Genomic DNA, 19,346 nt, shown 5'->3' with positions numbered 1-19,346 from the left:
TCGACAGCTGCTGGCACATCAGTGGGTGAGGTTGACTGGCTGTGACTACAGTGGACATGTCGTTGTGCGGGGGCTGACCCCACAGTGTAGGAGTTGCTTTAGCAGGTCTTTGGTGTCAGCCAAAGCTGCCCTTTGGGAGTGTCTTTTTTGGTGCTGGTTGGGTGGAGCTCTGGTGTGATCTGAAGCTGGTTACTGGGTGCGTTGGATCTAGAGCCTCTTGGGAGGGACTCTGGTTCAGGCCAGGGTCAGTTGCTGCTTCTGCCAGGTTTGAGGCCACTTGCTAGGTGCCACAAGGTGATCTGTGGTTGGTCGCTGCTTGTCGTGGGCTCATAGGTGCTTGGGAGAGGTTGCACAGTGAACTGAGACCAGCGGCCACCTATGTCGGTTTTGGACTTTTTGTTGGGCATTACAGTGCTAGCTGAGACCAGTCACCACTTGTACCAGACTTGAGGTAGTTTAGTTGGAACTACATTACAGGCCAAGCTTGGCTGCCACTTACGTCAGGTTTGGGGCCACCTGATGGGAGTTACAGTGCAAGTTGTGCTGGGCTTAGGGCCACTTGTGTGGGATTTGCGGACCTTTGAGAAGATCTGCAGTGCAAGCTTAGGGCACTTACCACTCTTGTGGGGTTTGTGGTCTTTTGAAAGAGTCTGCAGCATTAGCTGAGGCGGGTCACTCCTGCTAAGGGAGCCACTGAAAGAGTCTTGGGCCAGCGAGTGAGTTGGGTGGATCGGGGTCTCCAGGAACCACCAGGATGGGGCTGAACAGTGCTCTCCTGGTTAATGGAGAGCACAGATTTGGTGCCATACTGCACCCAGCCAGCTGGGTGGGTAGAGAGTTTCCCCAACCCCAACCCCACCAGCCCTCACCCTGGAGTGAGTTAGTTTAGTTCCCCCTGTATGTCCCTGGCGCTGTCTCAGCTGCTGCACAAGTGCTGGAGCTCGGTGAGTTTGTGAGCGAGTGAGTCTGTGTGTAGGCCCTTTAAGAGCAGCAGCACCTCCGTCTCTGGTAGCCCTGTGTCTGTCTTGGATACAATGCCTGTTGGTTTTCACAACTGGATGCTATAGGGCAAGGGTCCCCAACCCCTGGGTCATGGACAGGTACCGGTCCTGTGACCCGTTAGGAACCAGGCCACACAGTGGGTAAGCAGCGGGCAAGCAAGTGAAGTTTCACCTGTATTTATAGCCACTCCCCAGCGCCAGCATCACCACCTCAGCTCCACCTCAGATCATCAGGCATTAGATTCTCATAGGAGCACCGGTCTCTGGTGCCAAAAAAGTTGGAGACTGCTATTGTAGGAACACCTTGCTGCTTGGGTGGGAGGAACCTCTGCCGCTGAGACATCTCTCCTGTTTCTTAATTGCCACAGCTGAGACATCTCTCTTGTTTCTTAATTGCCACACCACTCCGTGTCTCCATTCCTCCTGCCAGTCTTGATGAGGCTTCTTTATACCCTTGATTATAGGACTGTTCAGCTTGTCTGCAGGTGGTCTGTAGTGGTATGTGTTCTATAATTTAGTTGTAATTTTGATGTGATCATGAGAGCAGGCTAGCCCAGAGTTTACCTACTTCACTATCTAGACCAGAAGACGTCTCACCATAGCTTTTCTTTTCTTTTTGGTGGTTTTATAATTTTATTTGACAATCAGTGGTTAGTTCTCACCCACATTAACTGTTTGTACATTTTTTAAAGTGACGACAGGTACATAAGTAACCAATGTATAGAGCTTATTTGGTGACTCTTCTTTCTCATTACATTTTCTGGACACCCCCTCCACCCCCGCCAGGTATGATAGGGGACAGTCCTTATTCCTTTGGCTCAGACAGCTTTGTTGAGCCTGGTGTTAACGTGGGCATCTGGAGTTCACATCCCTTTCTTGGCAAATTTCTGCATATCTCTGAATTCCCAAGGGGCTCGCTTCTCCAAACCCACTTCATGGATGCACTTGTGTGTGTTGGTGGTGTATTCTCTGGTCACTACCTTGTCAATGGCAGAGCAGCTCTTCTCACTACCCTTTTTTGAGGGAGCCATTCTGCCAGCCTGAGCTCCATCGCTTTTAAGCCCACCATAGCTTTCATTGGTTAAGTAAATCAATTATCCTTGGGGTAGTTACAGTTTATGTCTTGTCTCAGCATATTTATTAATAGCTCCCCCTTTCCTTCCGTGTAATTTATTATTGAGTGCATCCTGGTTTGAATGATAAAGTACTTGGTCATCCTGCCTGTGAGACCCTGGGAATTACTTCCCCTCGCTCATTTCGTTCTTGCTGCACAGGTCTCTTCCTTCAGCATGCTGAGCTTTCTCCCACTTGCAGGAGTGAGAAAGCCTTTGTGCCTGTGCGCCCTCCAGCGGAAGCACTCCTCTGAGACAGCGGAGTAGCTGATTTTCTTCATTCCTTATTACTCTGCTTCAATGCTGTCCTGTCAGAAAAGCCTACCATGCTTATTCTGTATAAAAGATTACCACCTTATTTCTCTATTTTTATCCTTAATATACCATTTCTTTACTCCCTGACCTGTCTTTATTTACTGCCTACGTATCTATATAGACATCTTTCTTTAGTAAACGGTCCATGAGGTCAGGGACTTTATTTGCTGCTCAATCTCTCTAGTGCCTAGAACAGTGTAATAGGCACCCAGTAAATGTTTTTGAACGAATTTATAACTGGCCTAGAACTTTTTTAACAATGGATGAAATTATACATCGCAAGAAATAGATGTATTGTAATACCTCAACATGAGAGATTAAGCAAAATATCATTTGGTAAAACTTGTATTGAATGAATTTTATGTTCTTTCCCCCTTGCTGCTTTTCAGAATATTTTATTCAGTTGTGGAAATATTCTGTTCAGCTCTGGTTGATGTTAGGCTTACAGCATGTACCTTTCTTTGACTATAATGTTGACATACTCTGAACGCTTTTAAACTTCACTTAACAAAATAATTTGAAAATAAACTCAGTTGTAAATCATATCTCCTGAATAGTGTGCTTTTCAACTTTATCGGATTAAGTAACTCTTTTGACAAAGGTCCACACTTTTCTTCCCCATTGTTTTCCCTCAGATGTTCTCTGTCCTCTGCATATGCCATCTCCACCCTCACCACACATACAGTATATAGGGTAGTTTTGCGACCCAGTGGAGGCTACCAAAGTGTTTTTTCTCCTCCTTCAACATATTTTTCCTTCTCTAGTACTCATACTCATTGTGAATACTTTCTTTTTGCAATTTAAGTTGTCTAAAATGATTTATGCATGTTTTGTGTTTTGATTACACGGTGACTAGGCATATTGTGGACATTCAGACTTATTTCAATAGTTATAACCTCTAATTCAGAGGTAGTAACTTATTCTAAACAATGTTCTTTCTTATACCTCTCCTCCCTTCTATCCATGTCCATCAGGTATATACTTTAAGTATACTAAAAATCTTACAGGTTTAGAAGTTAAATTCATAAAGCATCTCAGCAATCCCCAACCTTCTTAGCACCAGGGACCGGTGCTCCTTTGAGAATCTAATGCCTAATGATCTGGAGTAGAGCTGAGGCGGTGATGCTGGTGCTGGGGAGTGGCTGCAAATACAGATTATGCTTCACTCGCTCACTTGCCACTCACTTCCTGCTGTGGGGCCTGGACTGGTATGGGTCCACGACCCTGGTTTGGGGACTCCTGATCTAGATAATATAATCTCTGGCATGTAGTAGTGGTGTAGCTTATTTCCTTCTTTTTATATATATGTTCATGGTGTAAATTCATATAATACTGATTAACCTCTAAGAGCTAGTTTAATTTTTATTTTGACATTCTGGTACATAGTTATTCAGTATACCAGCAGTTTATTTTCGTATAGATTTACCTGACTTGAAATAGAACCGGTGTTAAGTAAAGCTACTGAGAGTTTCTTTTTAAATAAGAGGCTGTAGTAAGTGAGAAGTGGAGTGCTGACGAAGCTAAGAACTCAGTTTTTGTTTTTTTGTTTTGTAGATCCAGGTCCAGAGAGCATCGCAGACATCGGTCTCGCTCCATGTCACGGGAACGGAAGAGGAGAACTCGATCCAAATCTCGAGAGAAACGCCATCGCCACAGATCTCGCTCTAGTAGCCGAAGCCGAAGCCGAAGCCACCAGAGAAGTGGGCACAGTTCTAGAGACAGGAGCAGAGAGCGATCCAGGAGGAGGTACTGAGGTGTCCGTAAGAGGATATGAACTACCTTTACGGTTTAGAATTGGAATACTGTTGGTTTGAAACTTGCATTGGGTAGTATGTACACATTTGTGTGGGTATATAACATTTTTTCCCTGATCATATGGGTAGTTCACAAAGAATATACTTAAGAGCCAGAGTAAGAAATTGGAACAAATATGTGCAGAGGTTATTGCTTTTTTCTGCTTAGTGCGTCTTGGGCAAAAAAGTACTTTATGAGCAAATATTTTTAAGTACCAATAGTCTTAGAGTTTTTTCCATTTGTACTGATGAATCAGGAGATCTGAGAAGTCCTTTCATTAAAAGAGTTGTTCAGCTTTGTTTGACTCACTGTTTTCCAAACTTCTTTGAGCTGGTGCCCTTTTTCAGAGCAGACACATTCTAGTATGTTCTTGTTTAATATGCACTGTCGGTATGCATCATGGTATACAATTAGCTTGACAGGGCAGATGCAGAATCTTAAGCAAGAAATGTTAGGCTTCCTTGGCATGAAAATTCAGAACGTACAAGGAGGGTAGACCCAGGGTGAATTCATTATGTTTAAGGACCTGAATATTTAATCAGGCAAAGGATTAAAATGAGGTGGAACCTTAGCACTCACAGTCTACATAGGTCAAACTCCCAAAACTTCTCAGGTCACATGATGGTCCTTAAGCCATTTCATTTCTAAGGAACATAAACTATGCTTAAAATTGGTTTTTTTTTTTTTTTTACAACTATTTTAAAGCATATATATGATAAATATTTTTGAGTGCCTGGTACCTACTCTACTAGTCTTAAATTTTTCTGTGGATTACTCTATATAAAACCCATGATAGAATCCACAGAAAGCCCTTTAAACTTTCTATTTGTTTTTGACCCTCAACTAGCCCTTCCCTGAAACCATTCACAAGCTGTGTTGGTTAATAGACTTTTAATCAATATTTTGTTTATTTCTTATATTCTTGCCTTGTTCCAAGTAGGTCTCCCCCTCCCCAGCTTTTTGAGGTAAATTGACAAATATAATTCTATGATATTTAAAGTATACATTGTGGTGACTTGATATAAGACCTAGCATATTATGAAAGAGCTAAACTGTATATCATAGGGTAAATAACACAGGCATTTAGATGAGGGAGATGCTAGGGTAATAAAAAATGGCTTTGGGTAGTAGATAAAACTTGAATAAAGTATCATTCGAATAGGTAAAAACTGTTGGTCTCTGATATTATTAGTAAATTCTGTTTGTGACTTTTCCCTGGCAATGTTTGTGACTTTTCCTTGGTGAATGAGGGCCATTTGCATTTTTTGCTTCCCGCTCTGTTCAGACATACATAATACAGACTCCATAGTCAGTCTATTTGTGTTCAGTGGCCCTTGGTGAATGAGGGCCATTTGCATTTTTTGCTTCCTGCTCTGTTCAGACATAATATAGACTCCAGAGTCAGTCTATTTGTGTTCAGTGGCATTGGCTAAGTAATCTGATTCGCCTACCTTTCCCCATCTACTAAGCAGAGATAGTAAGAGTACCTGCTCTATTAGGATTATTGGTAGTTTGAGTGTAATAGTGAATGAAAACTGCTTATGTATATAGGACATTGTAATCTCTCACAAAACATTAGTTGATGCTCATCTCATAGTTGTTTTTCAGTTATTACCAGCCTCTGGAACTTACCAGCAACTCATGTCCTTATTCTTCATTATCATCTCTATTATCTCTCTTCATATTCCATTCTTACAAAGACTTATGGATAGTATTAGAGTATGCAGATGTGTGCTGTGTGATTTTCTTTTTCGCATATAATTTTTAAATTTGGCTTACTAAAGCCTTAGGTAGAATGCTCAAAGTTGACATTATTTAATCTTTCAACTTTTTTTGGTTTAATCCTCCTTAACTGTATTTCTAAAACAATAGTTTTTTTCTGCCTTAGAAGTTAAAAGTATTAGTTAATCAAGCCTCAGATCCAAATTCTGAACATAAGTTAAATGAGATAATTATGTAAAAGTACCATGTCACCTGTAAAGAATGAAATAAATGTAATATGTTACTGATTTATTCTAGATGTTGAAAGTATAGAAGGTTCCATATTAATTCTGATCCCATAATGTCCTTTGGATTTCCTTCTGATTGAATTTCTGATATGAGCTTTTGATTGTTTTGTTATTTACCTTATTGAAGTTGGGTGTGGTAATTGAGAGGTGGTATTAAGAACCAGTTATGGTTAACTAAGATTTATTATAGTGTGATCATCTTCTGTCTTCCATTCTAATTTTTTTCTGTTGGTTGAATGAGTTAACTCAGAAGGAGTAAAGCAGATTTTTAAAATAATAAATGGTTATTTAAAACCATGTCATTAATCGAGTAGTTCTCTTATCAAAGCTAAGTGTTGGCAGACTATTTATTTCCTGCAGGCCAGATCTGGCCCTCTGACCTGTTTTTGTATAAGCAGCAAGCTGTGGATGGTTTTTACATTGTTAAAGCGTTGATAAAAAGAAGAAAGAAGAATATACCACAGAGATTGTATGTAACCTCAACACCTCAAATATTTACCCTCTGGCCAGACAGCAAAGGAAAAGGTTTGCTGACCTCTGTTTAAGGCATTGGTTTCCATCCAATTTGGGATCTATATTCTTTTGTGTTTTTTTTTAATTGGATAATACTTTTGCTTTTTTAAGGTATTGTCTATATATTATTTTTATATCAAATACATTTGCCATGAATTGGAGAAGCTTTATGATTGCCTCTGAGATGATGAGAATATCCTATATACATCATTATTTCAGCATATGGTTTTTGACCCTTAGCTGTTTGTTTTCACCCATCTCCTGGTGTTAGCTTGCTTATCAAATACGAGAGTGCTCTTTTCTGTCAGAAAACTGACTCCTGTTTTTCTTGGATGTATTCTGTTTATCTTCAGCTATCAATACCTTAATATTTATCCGATTCTTTCATTTGGATTTTGGGTTTCCCAACACATTTTGCTCCTCAAATTAATATTTTTCAGATCCTCAAAAGAGAGATTCAGAGACCAAGACTTAGCGTCACGGGACAGAGACAGGAATTCAAGAGACAGATCACCTCGTGACAGAGATCGAAAAGATAAGAAGCGGTCCTATGAGAGCGCTAATGGCAGATCAGAAGACAGGCGGAGCTCTGAAGAGCGCGAAGCAGGGGAGATATAATTAGCTGTGTACATGTCCTCAACCCTTAAGCTTCCAATGGAGTTAAATACTATTGTTTAGTTTACAGCTGTTCGGGGTGACACAGTGAGCAGTTCCAGACACCGATCCAGTTAGGCTAGGTGTACAGTATCTTACTTGATCTGAACTGAACTTGTTTTCCTTAATGAAGCCTAAAACTACATCCATAGTTTTCTGGTGAACCTGTAATACAATTCTGAACGTACCGTTTCATGTAAGATGCCGATGTCTTTAATTCTTTCTAGTAGGAGTGATAGTGAACGAATTGTGTTACTTGCCTTGGGATTTTTTGAACATTTGTAAAATGCTGTCTTTCTTTCTAGTCCAAACAGCAGCAGCTTTGGGAATTTTCCTTTTTAATTCTTCTTCCTCTGACTTTTATATCCGTCACACCTCTCCCTTCTAATGATAAGAAGAAGGGGGTAGGGAAGCAATATAACTTCTGTTCTAAAGTCCTATTCCAATTATTAATTACTAGCTGATTACAGTTCAGAGCATTTATACTGGAGTGTGTGCTGGAGAAGTTTAAATACTGGGAGTTTTTTGTTTGTTTGTTTAATGATGCCTCTTTAGAGTTGGAAGTTGAACAGCTGTTGCATTACATACTTTGCTTTTTTATTGAAAATTTGAAATCAAACAAGTCTTGATTTTTCTGTTCTATTGAATTGCTACGTTCAGGATGTTTTGAAAAGGGGGGTGGGGGCTGGGACTTTTTCATAAGCACTTGTTTTATTTTGTGTGTGTGGAGTATAAAGGCTACACCCTTATTGTAAAAAGAATAATAAAATGAAAGAAACAATCACCACCACCATTATTAAACTGTAACTTGTCTAGTAAATTGTCACTAGAACTATTTGCTGTGGGCATTTCTTCTATTCTGTTATATCAGTAATAGTGCCTTACTGTGCAAGGCACCAAAGGAAATAAATATATACTTGCAAAGATTCAAGATGAACTGTTGTTCCCCCCAAGTCCCTTGCTGACTGTACTCTGGCTACTTCAGGGCTAGAGAGAAGGACTGGACCTGCAGAAGAAACTGGGTTTTTCCTTTGTTTTTGTTTTGTATTTCTTCTCATTCAGCAAACTGAAATAAAAACATGGTATAACCAGTGTAATGAGACTAACAATTTCTGCACTGAAGAGCTATATGGCCACTTTGATTTAAATAGTAGTTGGCAGGTATCACTTGTGATTCTAGAAAATCTGAGGAACAAAAATACATTAAGTAATGAAATTAGTGTGTGAGTATAGTGAACTGGCATCACCTTTCAATAACTGTTTTTGTCTTTGTTTCCCCTAAGTGTTGCAGAGGAATGTGGGCTTCAGAGAGAAAAGGAAACTAATATTCTAGATGACATCAGGTCTACATCTAAAAGAGACACTTGTCAAGTTACCAGTTTACCAAGCTGCCTCATTATTTGGAGGTTTTCTGCCATTTTTGGTTCCACACATTGAGTTTATAGAGTTTAATCTGAGACTCTTCTGCATCAGTGGCCCGTTCCCTTAATTATTTGTGGTTGCTGAGAAATTGTTTTGTGTCTGCTTTGTTCCTAGTGGTCTGTGCTGTTTTCTTAACCCATTTCCTGTTTGCCCCAAGAATACTCGCTGGCAGTTGCCCCGAGATCACTCCCGGTTTACAGTCTTAACCTCGCCCCCAAAGTTTGCCACAAAATAGCCTCCTTTTTAAATTATTTTTACATCGCTCTAGTGTATCGATAGTCTTTGGAAACAAGTGACATCATTCTATTAATAGTCTTCTGTTTTTAGTGCTGTTTCCATTTACAAAATACAGTAATTCTCGATCGCTGAAAATGTCAAATCCTAGAAAACAACATTCCGACGCTTGATGTTCACATTGTTCTCGAACAGTTGTTAGCCGAAGATGCATTTGATGAATCCGATTTATGTATACATTTCTTTTACATTAGGATTAGAGACAAGTTCTGTTTAGAAATAACTCCAAGAACAGTTGTTATATTTCATTTTCACAGTGAGAACCAGTCAGATTTGCTTCAGCCTCAAAGAGCGTGTTTAAGTAAATTTAACGCTGGCAGCGAGCTGCACTCTCATCTGAATGGGAAATGGGTGAAATCTTCACAAGCACTTTGGATTTAGTACCTTGGCAGGTAGAGTAAGATCGAAAAGGTTAAGGTGGTACGGACCAGGCACGCTCTCTGGGACCTGACTTGTCACAGTTAGTGATAATCTGGAGTTAGAGGCCAAAGTTGAACGCGATCGAAAAGTTAAGTTTTAGCATTATGTTTGTAACATTGCAGTTTAATACTTACTCTCTGCCTCATCATATAAATAGCTGTCTTATCAGTTATTACTACAGTTATTTGTAGGTGGTACAAGCCAGTATCAGACATCATCCTGGGCTGGGCACTTAGCTGCATGTTCTTTAAGTGAATAATTCCATTAAAAACAAACAAAAACCCTTTTAATACAAATTCTTTTGCTTAGATACCTCTAGTTTAGACTTTGGGGTAAACAGTCTAAATTTTTAATAATCTTTGAGTCAGGGGAGCCACTCGGAATTAGAATAACCCTAAAATGTCAATCTTAATCATCTTTCTCATACACAATTTTTGGTACTTTTGTGTTATCTGGTGACTGTAGTAGAAAGTATAAGATTAGTCACGTATTTGCAAAACTTGATCCTCTGGGGTGTCCTGCTTGGAGCTGGCCTTCAGTAAGGCCTCTGTTTTGCTACCCCCAGGCGTCTCCCCCAAAGCCGCCTTGCTTAGTCACATCGACAGCATCAGCTGAAGAAAAACCCTCCATTTCTAAGGACACTTGTTTTTTCAAGACTTTCTTACCTCTCTGATAATGTTTGGCTTTTCCTAAAACTGTTTGACTTTTCCAAGTTCTTGGGTTTTTTCCTCCAAGTTTCATTTTAAGAGTGTTTTCATAAACCATTTGATAATAGCTTTCAACATTAGCCCTTTGAACCAGAACCAAGTGTGCAATAACAATTTAAACACTTGTCATTCAGTGTGGTAATTTCTCATTTGGTGTGGTACCTTTCAAAATGGTAGTTTATATTAAAGTTTTCATGAGTGGTGTTAACAGTTTAAAAATCAGAAATGTCTATAGGGTTTTCAATATTAAGAATCCCAGTAAATACTACATAATTCTTAAAATACGAACATATCCAAGGTGGATATTCATCTGGTAATGTACAGGTATGGCTCTCTCAATTGTTAAACCACTGAAACGCATGGCATCGGTTCTGGGTCCACAAGCACATCTGGCAATCAAACCAAACTAATGGCCAGTATAGGTAGAGTTTAGGCTGAAAGCAAGGCATTCAGACTCAGAACTGGGGTCTCAGTGAAGGATCCAGCAAGGAGATGCGGCCATAGGCTGATGCCAGCACCAGAATCTGCTCTGATACTGCTTTGAAAGAGTTGCTCTCAAGGCCCCCACTGCAGTAAACTACTGTGTCTGAATACTGTTGGCTGCCTAAAATGAGCTCCAACTCAAATGGGCTTAAACGTGGTTGAGTTCCATGTGACAGCTCCATCCTGGGTCTTATAGACATGAAGAGAAACGATTCCATTTCTTGTTAGATCCAGGTAGAGAGCATATATGTGTTCGTGTCCCACCCCCCACTTTTTTTTTGAACTATCTTGAAAAGTGTCATAAGGTTGGGGATATCATAAGTTTTCCATTTAAGTCAGCACTTTAAAAGTACTCTGTCTTGTGGGCATACAGGTGTTTTAGGTGGGGATTCTCTAAATATGGTCTCTGGACCATCGGTATCAGAATCATGAAAATATGCAAATGGCCAGTGAGCTCATGAGCGAGGCTCTGTATCGTCAGTCATCAGGAAAGTGGAAATGCAAACCACACAGATAGCACTGCACTTAGTAGAATGGCAGATGTAAAAAGACCTCTTGACAAAAAGGTGGAGCAACTGGAACTAGGATCTGGGTGGGATTATAAAGAGGTAGAGCGACTCTGGAAAACAGTTTGGCAGTTTCTTATAAATTAAACATCCTTATCAGCCAATCCAGTAATCCTACTCCCAGGTACCCAAGAGAAATAACCTGTGTCCACACAAAAACTTGTGTTCGTAGCAGTTGTATTCATAATAGCCACAAATTGGAGATAACCATAATATCACCAACTAGACAAGATAAATCCTGGTACATTTCCTTAGAGGAACTACTGATAACATGCAGCAACGTGAATAAGTCTTTAAAACTTTATACTTGGCTGAAAAAGCAGACAATAGAGTACTCATGCGAAATCCTAAAACAAACTAAACTTTAGTGAGAGTGCAGATTTGCTCGCGGTTGAAGGTCAGGGAGGAGGATGTATCGACTGCAAAGGGACACTATTCCATATCTTGATTGGCAGTGATTACTACATTTGTCAAAGGGTACTCTTGAGATGGGTGTACCACTTTGGTGCAAATTATACCTCAAAATTGGTTTAAATCCCCTCCCCCAACCGCCCTGGTGGCAGTATGGGCTCTTAGTGTTTCTCCAAATGTGTTTTCTGCACCATCTGCATCAGAATCACCCAGAAGGCTGATAGAAACTGGACTTGGGGGCCCGACTTGGGGACCCACTGCATTAGAATCTCAGGACTTGGAGTATGATGAGTTGCATGTGCTTAATAGGTGACTGTTCAACAGACTGGATGTCAGGAGCTGCCCCGCAGAGGCTGCTGTGAGCTGTTGGGCCGCCTGTGTCAGAGGCAGGTCTCCAGAGCTCCAGGAAACAAGCCAGTGCTGGTGGCAGTGTTACTAGATGTTGATTTCAAACAGTAGCAGTTGGCAGTGCCTGGTGGGAAAAGAGACGAGAGAAATGACTCAGAGGGATTCCATGCAGACCAACCTGCTGTGTAACTTTTCCAGCTTCTGTTTTGTAGAAAGAGAAAGACATGCTCTGAAGGTGAGGCCGAAACTTAATGAGAATGTCCCTCAATGAAACAAATAATTACACGCTGGAACAAAATGCCGGCGAAGGAATAATTTGTGAAGCTGCTAGTTCTCAAGGCAGGCTGCACATCAGAATCCTGTGGACCCTTTTAAAAAAAAAAAGTTTTTTTTACTAAAGTAGTACATGAATATGGGTTATTATTTTTTTATATGAATATGGTTTTAAGTTAGTATTAAAGGATGTAATGTTTAAAAAAATTCAGTCTCCTCTCCACCACCTCCTTCTCCCCGCCCCTCCCGCCCCTTAACCTCATTCCTGTTCCTCGGGGACAGACATTTTAGTTTTTAATCTTAAGTGTAACAGCTTGGTGAATTTTTGTATGTCTACGCCCAACTCTACCCAGATCAAACTCTAGGCCATTTCCGGCACCTAGAATGTTCCCTGGCATGTCCCTTCCCAGTCATTACTCCTTCGCTCAGACAGCCCCTCTTCTGACTTCTGTCACCACCAATTAGCTTTAAGGCAAACGTTTTATATTTGCTGTTTCCTCTAGTATTTGTCTCCATATTTCTAAACAGTAAGCTTACCCAGCTACTACTTGGTTTGCCAGCTTTGGGTAGTAACTAGCAGGTTTCCTAGTGTAGTAGATATAAGTTCACTCTCTTATTCCCCTACCTCACCAAGTGAAGCTAAATAACTTTCAGATTTCCAGGCCATGGCACCATGCCCTGGGCACCTCCACAGGTGCTTTTAAGTGTCACCCGAGTCCAGGGAGCCCCAGGCCGGTGGTACTTGGCCTTGAAGCTGGGAGGAGCCAAAGGGCTCCTGATCCGAAACCAGCCTGATGTACTGGGCACAAGACGTCTGCTGAGGAGGGCTTTGCAGTGGGTTAAAACGCCATGTTATCAAGCTCGGGGGTTAATTTGTAGCTGCAATAAGAAGGAAGCCACAAGACGGACCAGAATGTTTCTATGATTTTTATTGCTTGTCAAGCGCACCCTTCTCCCAGGCGCCCGTACATTCTGTACGAGATGCTGGTTTAAATGGACCGATAGAGGTCTCTCTAAGGTTGGGATACGTGATCTGACTTCAAAGAGGAAAGTGTTCTGCTGAATGCTTGGCACCAAGATAAGACACAGGTGTAAGTCCCCTGTCGTAGGTCTGTACAGGCTGGGGAGACTAAACAAGCCCTTCCAGGCCCTCTAGCCCTTCCCTGAACCCCGACACAGACATCTCCAGGCTGGTGTCCCCACAGCTGTGGGTGGACGAGCTGTCTCGGACATCCCCACATTTCTCCAGTTTTCTTTCTCACTTGGACCCCATGCTGTGCAGCAACTTGTACCTACCAAGGTGCAGGGAGGGCGGATATGCTTCCTTGGCTCCTCCTTCCCAGGCGGCCCTGTCCTCTGCCTTGTCCCAGCCTTGGCCATCAATGCAGAACCTCCCTCCTCCTCTTCCTCACTTGCCGTGACACTGGTAGTCAGCTGTGTCGGCCATGTGTCCAGCTGCCCAGAAATGGCATGCATAGCAATGGTGTCCCTGCTGTCAAACTCCACGGCCACACGACAATGGGAGACTCATTTCATGGGCTCATTGAGAACCAGGCTGGGCTCAGCGGAGATCGCTAATCCTTTTCTGTTCCTCCAGGACCAAAAGGGTGTGTGTGTGATGACATAGGTGAGGGACGAGGAAATGCCCATTTTAATGAGGGAGAGACCAAGGCTCAGAAATGCTTTAAAAAAATTAAAAAAAAAAAACCCTCCCAAGGTCACAAAATAAATCCGCTTTAGCAGCTGGAGACTAGAGACTGTAATGGGCACTCGGCCCCAGGCCACAGAAAGCCTCTCAGCTGCCAGGCTGGCTCAGGCAGGGAGACACGAAGCGTCCAGGGTTGGACCTCCCCGGGGGCTGCATGCCTCCAACAGGCTCAAGGTGGGCGGAACCCGTCAGTCTGTCCCCTTGGCGCAGACCCAGGGTCTTGAAGAGGCGCAGTCCAAAGCCACAAGCTTGCCTCCCTCCAGACCCCCGCACTGGAGGTCCAGCTGGTCCTTGTCTTCCTCTGGGAGTCTGGGGAAGGGCGAGAGGAAAGCGGGGTGTGCTGGGTGAAGGGGCTTCCTGGCGTCGCGGCCCTCCAGCCCGCTGGCCTGGGTACTGTTCGAATCACCACACGGGGTCTGGAAGCGCCCTGAGGGAGGGTTCGTGAGGCTGCCCCTGGCTCATCGGCTGCGTGGCGCTGGGTAAACCACCAAACCTGAGTGGCGCACCCCTTATCTGTAGAACAGGTGACAGTCCTGCTTGGGTGAATGTGCTGGGGGTCCCAAACAAGGGGTGGGGTGATGGGGACTAAACAAAACCAGGCCCTGAGCATGGGTTTGGGGTCAGCCTCCCAAGGGTCACCTCAGGCCAGGGGTGGAACATGGGGACTGAATTTGGGGAGGATCTAGAACAGCCATAGGGGAGGTGGGGAAGGACTTCGGCTCCTCTTTGGCACCTGCTGTGATGTCACTTTGGTCACCCCGGGGAGCCCATGCTAGTGCATTAGGGACAGAGGGCGCCCTCCACACAGGCCCACAGTGACTTACAGTTGGGGTTGCAGGGGGGCCCCATCAATCCAGTGCCAGCCATAGGGGCCTCGCCGGGCCCCCACCCAGGAGGACTTGGTGACCGGGTATCTGCTCAGGAAGTTCTGAGAGAGAAAAGCAGCTGGTCACTCCTCCAGACGCTGGCACGGCTCACCCGGGGCTTCTGCCAAGTTCCCAGCCTGCCAGGCCGAAGAAGCAACCCAGCTCAACTCGACTCCCCCAAAACACCAGGAATCGGAGAGTCGTACTGGATGTTTGCTGGTTACCAGGCACTGCACTCAGGACTGGGGACCAGAAATGGGGGTGACCCCATCTCAGCCCTCGAGAGGAGAGGACGTGAATGCCAGTCCCCACCGAGCAATGCATAGTCATATTGAGTGGAGAGGTGCTGGGAAAGGCATGAGCAAAGCTGGGAGGCTACAAAGGACATGAGGTGACAGCAAACAGCCTAACTGGGCAGGAGGCAAGTGGATTAGGCGGCACAGGCGTCCTGGGGGCAGACAGTCAAAGGCACCATTGCCAGCAAGAGCATAAGTTACATCGTATCAGCTTAGTAGAGTACTATTAAGGCCATTAAAAGAATAAAAGTATGAAGATCACAGAGCAGCACGGGGGAAGGTATGGTACATGAAAGGCTGTAGTGTGTGAGGGGTTACAGTTAAGTGAAAAGCTGAATCCAAATTGTGGCTTGATTATAATAATGAAAAAATGTGGATGCAGAGACAAGGAACAAGAACCCAAACAAGTGTGTTAGAGAGCTATTAGAATTATTTCTTTTAACTATTAGTCCTTGTTGTGTTGTTTTGAACGATGACGTAACACAAAGCGTATTTAAAAATTTTCAACTTGTTTTTGAATTGCATTTCAATTATATTTAAAAGATCTCTCAACAGCGTCACTCCTGGTGCAGGGACTTGGCAGGTGGGGGCGGGGAGGCTGACCTTGCCCCGCCCACACCCATCCAGACTTATGGGGAACATACTTGATGCTACATACAGAACGAGAGTGGTACCTCCGTTCCTGTCGCTCCAATGCGTGATTCCACTTTGGGGAGTAAATCCAAGAACATAAAGGGTTTGAGAAGATGAGTTTACCCAGAGGTAATACAGTGCCATGTGTAAAGAGAGACTGGAGACCACCCAAGTAAATGGTCAGCAATTGAGAAATAACTAGGCAAATTATGGGGTATCGATGGGAAATCAGTGCTGTTAAAGGGTGCATCCCTGCTCCACATCGGCTCCCTAGAGTGAGGAGTAAACTGAAGACCTGTGCAACCTGATGTCTGGTCCCCCTGCATGTCACTTTATTTCTCCAGGCCTTGGTGAATTTTTCTGGAATGTAGAGTTGGACTAGATCTTTGCCAGTTCCTTCCAGGGCTAGCCGTCTGCAATCTGTGACAGTATCCACACCCCTCCACTGCCCACCCCCTCCTCACCTGGGTGTGGCTCAGCAGGGGGAGGGTGGCGTGGTGGGCTAAGCAGAAAGCCTGGCTGGCCTCCCAGGCCTCGGCCTCAGCGGAGAGGTAATAGCAGTGCTCCCCGGACCACAGCCAGCCCTGGGGGCACGGCCGGCACGTGGCCCCTGCAAGCGGAGACCACAGTAAGTCGCGAGTACATACGTTAAAAAATCAAAACTTGGCCGTTGCCTTGACTGAGGTGCAAATCTGGAGGCATGGCACTGGTGAGCCTTTGGGTGGCAAGCAGGGTGGGCAGGGCCCCCGGAAGGCTGTCCAATCTGTGCCGTGGACAAAGCCCCCGAGGGCTGACACCCGATTGCCCGTCAGGGCGCAGGCTATATCCAGCAAGAAGAAGGAGCTTTTTCCTTATCTTTGCTCAGCAGGCCACATGTCTTCATGCCCAGTGGGGATGTCTCCTAATTCTCACACAGGTACTGTGAGGACTAGACACCCTGGTGGTGGGGCCCGGCGGGGAGGGGAGAGGATGGGATGGGGAGGAGGTACCATACCTGTTCTAGAGGCCAAGGCCACAATGGCAACCGTGGACACCGCCAGGAGCACGGCCATGACTGCCAGCGCCCAGCGCAGGGACTTCATGTACATAGGCAGCCCTGGGGGTGGGGAGGGGACAACCAGGAGACACGTTAGAAGGAGACCATGCCAACCACGCTCACCGACTTACACACCTGCGTCACACCCACCTGAGTGGCCACCCCCTCGGCCCAGACACCAGGAAAAACATGGGTGAGAACTTCCTATTTGGGAGAAAAATGCCAGAAGATGTTCCATTTCTTGAATAACTGAAAGACCTAAGATTCTATTCAAGAAAGAGAACAAATAATTGGCTAACAAGCATTGATTGAGCACCTAGTGGGCCCTAGACTCAGGGTACAAATACACAGCCCTCAAGATGCTAACAGACGAGGCAAAGGTCCCAAGAGACAAGACAACAAACGAGAGAGAACTGAGGGATAGATCTGCAGTTTAACAGACCTGGATTCAAGTCCTGACTCAGGCGTTCTTGGTGTCTCCCCATTTTAACCCTGAAATCACCCGCCTCTTCTCTCTCTCCAGGTCGCAGGAGGCTGCTAAGGAAGCACTGTGCAAGGAGCACTTTGCAAGCTGTAGAACACTAGATGGGTGTGAGCTGTCAGCAGCTCAAGGACCCAGGGGACCAGGTGGCTGGAATGAAGTGGCAGGGGGAAAAGGAACTCTGGAGACAGGATGACATCCAGGCGGCAGGAATAGCGCAGGCAAAGGCTCAGACAGAGGACACACTCGAGTGCCACCGCCTGCCCTGCTGATGGTGCAACACCAGGGAGGTCAGAGGAAAAACTTGGAGAATAAAACACAGTAAACACGCTTAATCGCAGCCATCGATAACCAGCTTTCAACCCGGAAACACACACCTGTCCGAAGTGACTGAGCACTTCTGAATCGTGAAATCAATTAGAAGACGAAGAGACCTTTTCCCTCCCAGACGCCTTGCTGCAAGGTGCCCGGGACCCACCCAGGTCTCAGGGATGAGGGTCAGGAGTGCCACATCGTCGGGGTGAGGGTCCTAAAAACTCAGTCATCGTATCTGTCAAAGTCTGAAACAGCAGAGGTAATTCTCCAGCAAATAGTTTATTGTTTTTGAAAAACTGATTCCATTGAAAAAATCACATGGATGTATTAGTATATACCCACGTTAGTAATATTAGTATTAGTAGTATAAATACATAGATGTGTATGGCACACACACAAAGAAAGACAGAACACATTTCCAAGCTTTAATACATTTTCAATCATAATTCAACTTTAAAAGCATAAGCACTTATGAAATCCCCTTTTTCCTTTTGCATGAGAGAAAACCCTTCAAAGACAAACTATGTTACATTGATACATGAAAAGTCAACATTCCATCTGTGACCTTTTGAAGCTTTTAAAAAAAATACATAAAAAATATACATAATCTGCTTCTTAAAGGGATTTAACCCAAATTTCCATCAACTAATAAATGGATAAACAAAATGTGGTATATCCATACAATGGAATATTATTCAGCCATAAAAAGGGATGGGGTGCTGGTACATACATGCTACAACATGCATGAGCCTTGAAAACACTGTGCTAAGTCAAAAAAACCAGACACAAAGGACTTGTATTACATGAGTCCATTTTCATGAAATATCCATCTGGACTAGGCAAATCCATAGAGCCAGAAAGTAGATTAGTGGCTGCCTGGGGTTGGGAGCTTGAGGGTGGGGGGTGATAGTTAAAAAGTACAGCACTTCTTTCTGGAGTGAAACAAATATTCTAAAACTGTGGTGATGATTCTAAAGACCGTTGAAGTCTATGGTTTTAAATGGGTGGATTGTGTGGCACGTGAATTATAGCTCAATGAAGCTGTTAGCCAAAAAAGAGGATTTGAAAATGCTAAGAATAAAAGATACATAAATTAAGAGTCTTAAAAAAATGAAAGCAGAACTAAAAAGCCTGGGGAAGAAAAGGAAAATAAATCCGCCAATCACTTTGGTAAATATAACTATTGTAACTGAATTCAGCTCTGACCTTTAAGAAAACAAAGCAGTAAAGAAACACAGTAAGTTACAATAGTCTTCACACACCTTCTTCCACACGTGGGGCTCCAATGCTGACCTTGGAAACGCCTCCCCCCAGAGCCATCTGATCAGTACTTTGAGATGCTTAGGGCCATTATTTAGTAATTACCTTCAAAGCACCTGTGTGCCAGGTGTTGGAGTTTCAGTGAAACTCCCTTTCCATGCCCCCAGGGGTTCAGAGCCCAGGATCTTTACAAACAGGGAACAATAACTTCTGTGAGGCATGCCTCCATACGCTGCACAAAGGCCAGTGCCATTGGGAGCATTGAATCGGGACACGTAATCCAGCCTTGCAGACCAGAGGAGACGACTCTAACTCACACCTAAGGGAGACATATTCTCCCTCTGGGGATCTAGCTTTCCCCCCCAGTTCTGGCTCTCTGCAAACAGACTTCTCCCCTGGGCAAAGTGCTGCCACTGAGAATATTCTGAG

General features: G+C 43.9%; 2 protein-coding genes across 5 annotated transcripts in view; one reads left to right on the top strand and one right to left on the bottom strand.

Moving 5' to 3' along the window:
• The window catches only part of LOC102880754 (putative RNA-binding protein Luc7-like 2), a 57,309-nt gene extending 48,814 nt beyond the window's left edge, over positions 1-8,495 (top strand). For all 4 annotated transcript variants that reach the window (XM_006910480.1, XM_015588350.1, XM_025045834.1 and 1 more), the window contains 2 exons: positions 3,983-4,174; positions 7,185-8,495. In XM_006910480.1, the coding sequence (XP_006910542.1) occupies positions 3,983-4,174; positions 7,185-7,362 (370 nt within the window). In that variant the 3' untranslated portion in view covers positions 7,363-8,495. The remainder of the gene's footprint in view (positions 1-3,982; positions 4,175-7,184) is intronic.
• Positions 8,496-13,235: 4,740 nt separating this feature from the next.
• KLRG2 (killer cell lectin like receptor G2) overlaps positions 13,236-19,346 on the bottom strand; it is a 22,693-nt gene continuing 16,582 nt past the window's right edge. The window contains exons 3-6 of the mRNA XM_015588292.2: positions 16,820-16,921; positions 16,290-16,435; positions 14,855-14,958; positions 13,236-14,339 (exon numbers count right to left, since the gene is read on the bottom strand). Coding sequence (XP_015443778.1) covers positions 14,219-14,339; positions 14,855-14,958; positions 16,290-16,435; positions 16,820-16,921 — 473 coding nt within the window. The 3' untranslated portion in view covers positions 13,236-14,218. The remainder of the gene's footprint in view (positions 14,340-14,854; positions 14,959-16,289; positions 16,436-16,819; positions 16,922-19,346) is intronic.

This window comes from Pteropus alecto, unplaced genomic scaffold, assembly GCF_000325575.1.
Source record: "Pteropus alecto unplaced genomic scaffold, ASM32557v1 scaffold22, whole genome shotgun sequence".
Classification (NCBI taxonomy): domain Eukaryota; kingdom Metazoa; phylum Chordata; class Mammalia; order Chiroptera; family Pteropodidae; genus Pteropus; species Pteropus alecto.
The sequence above is the reverse complement of the archived record's forward strand: the minus strand, read 5'-3'. Positions and strand labels throughout refer to the sequence as shown.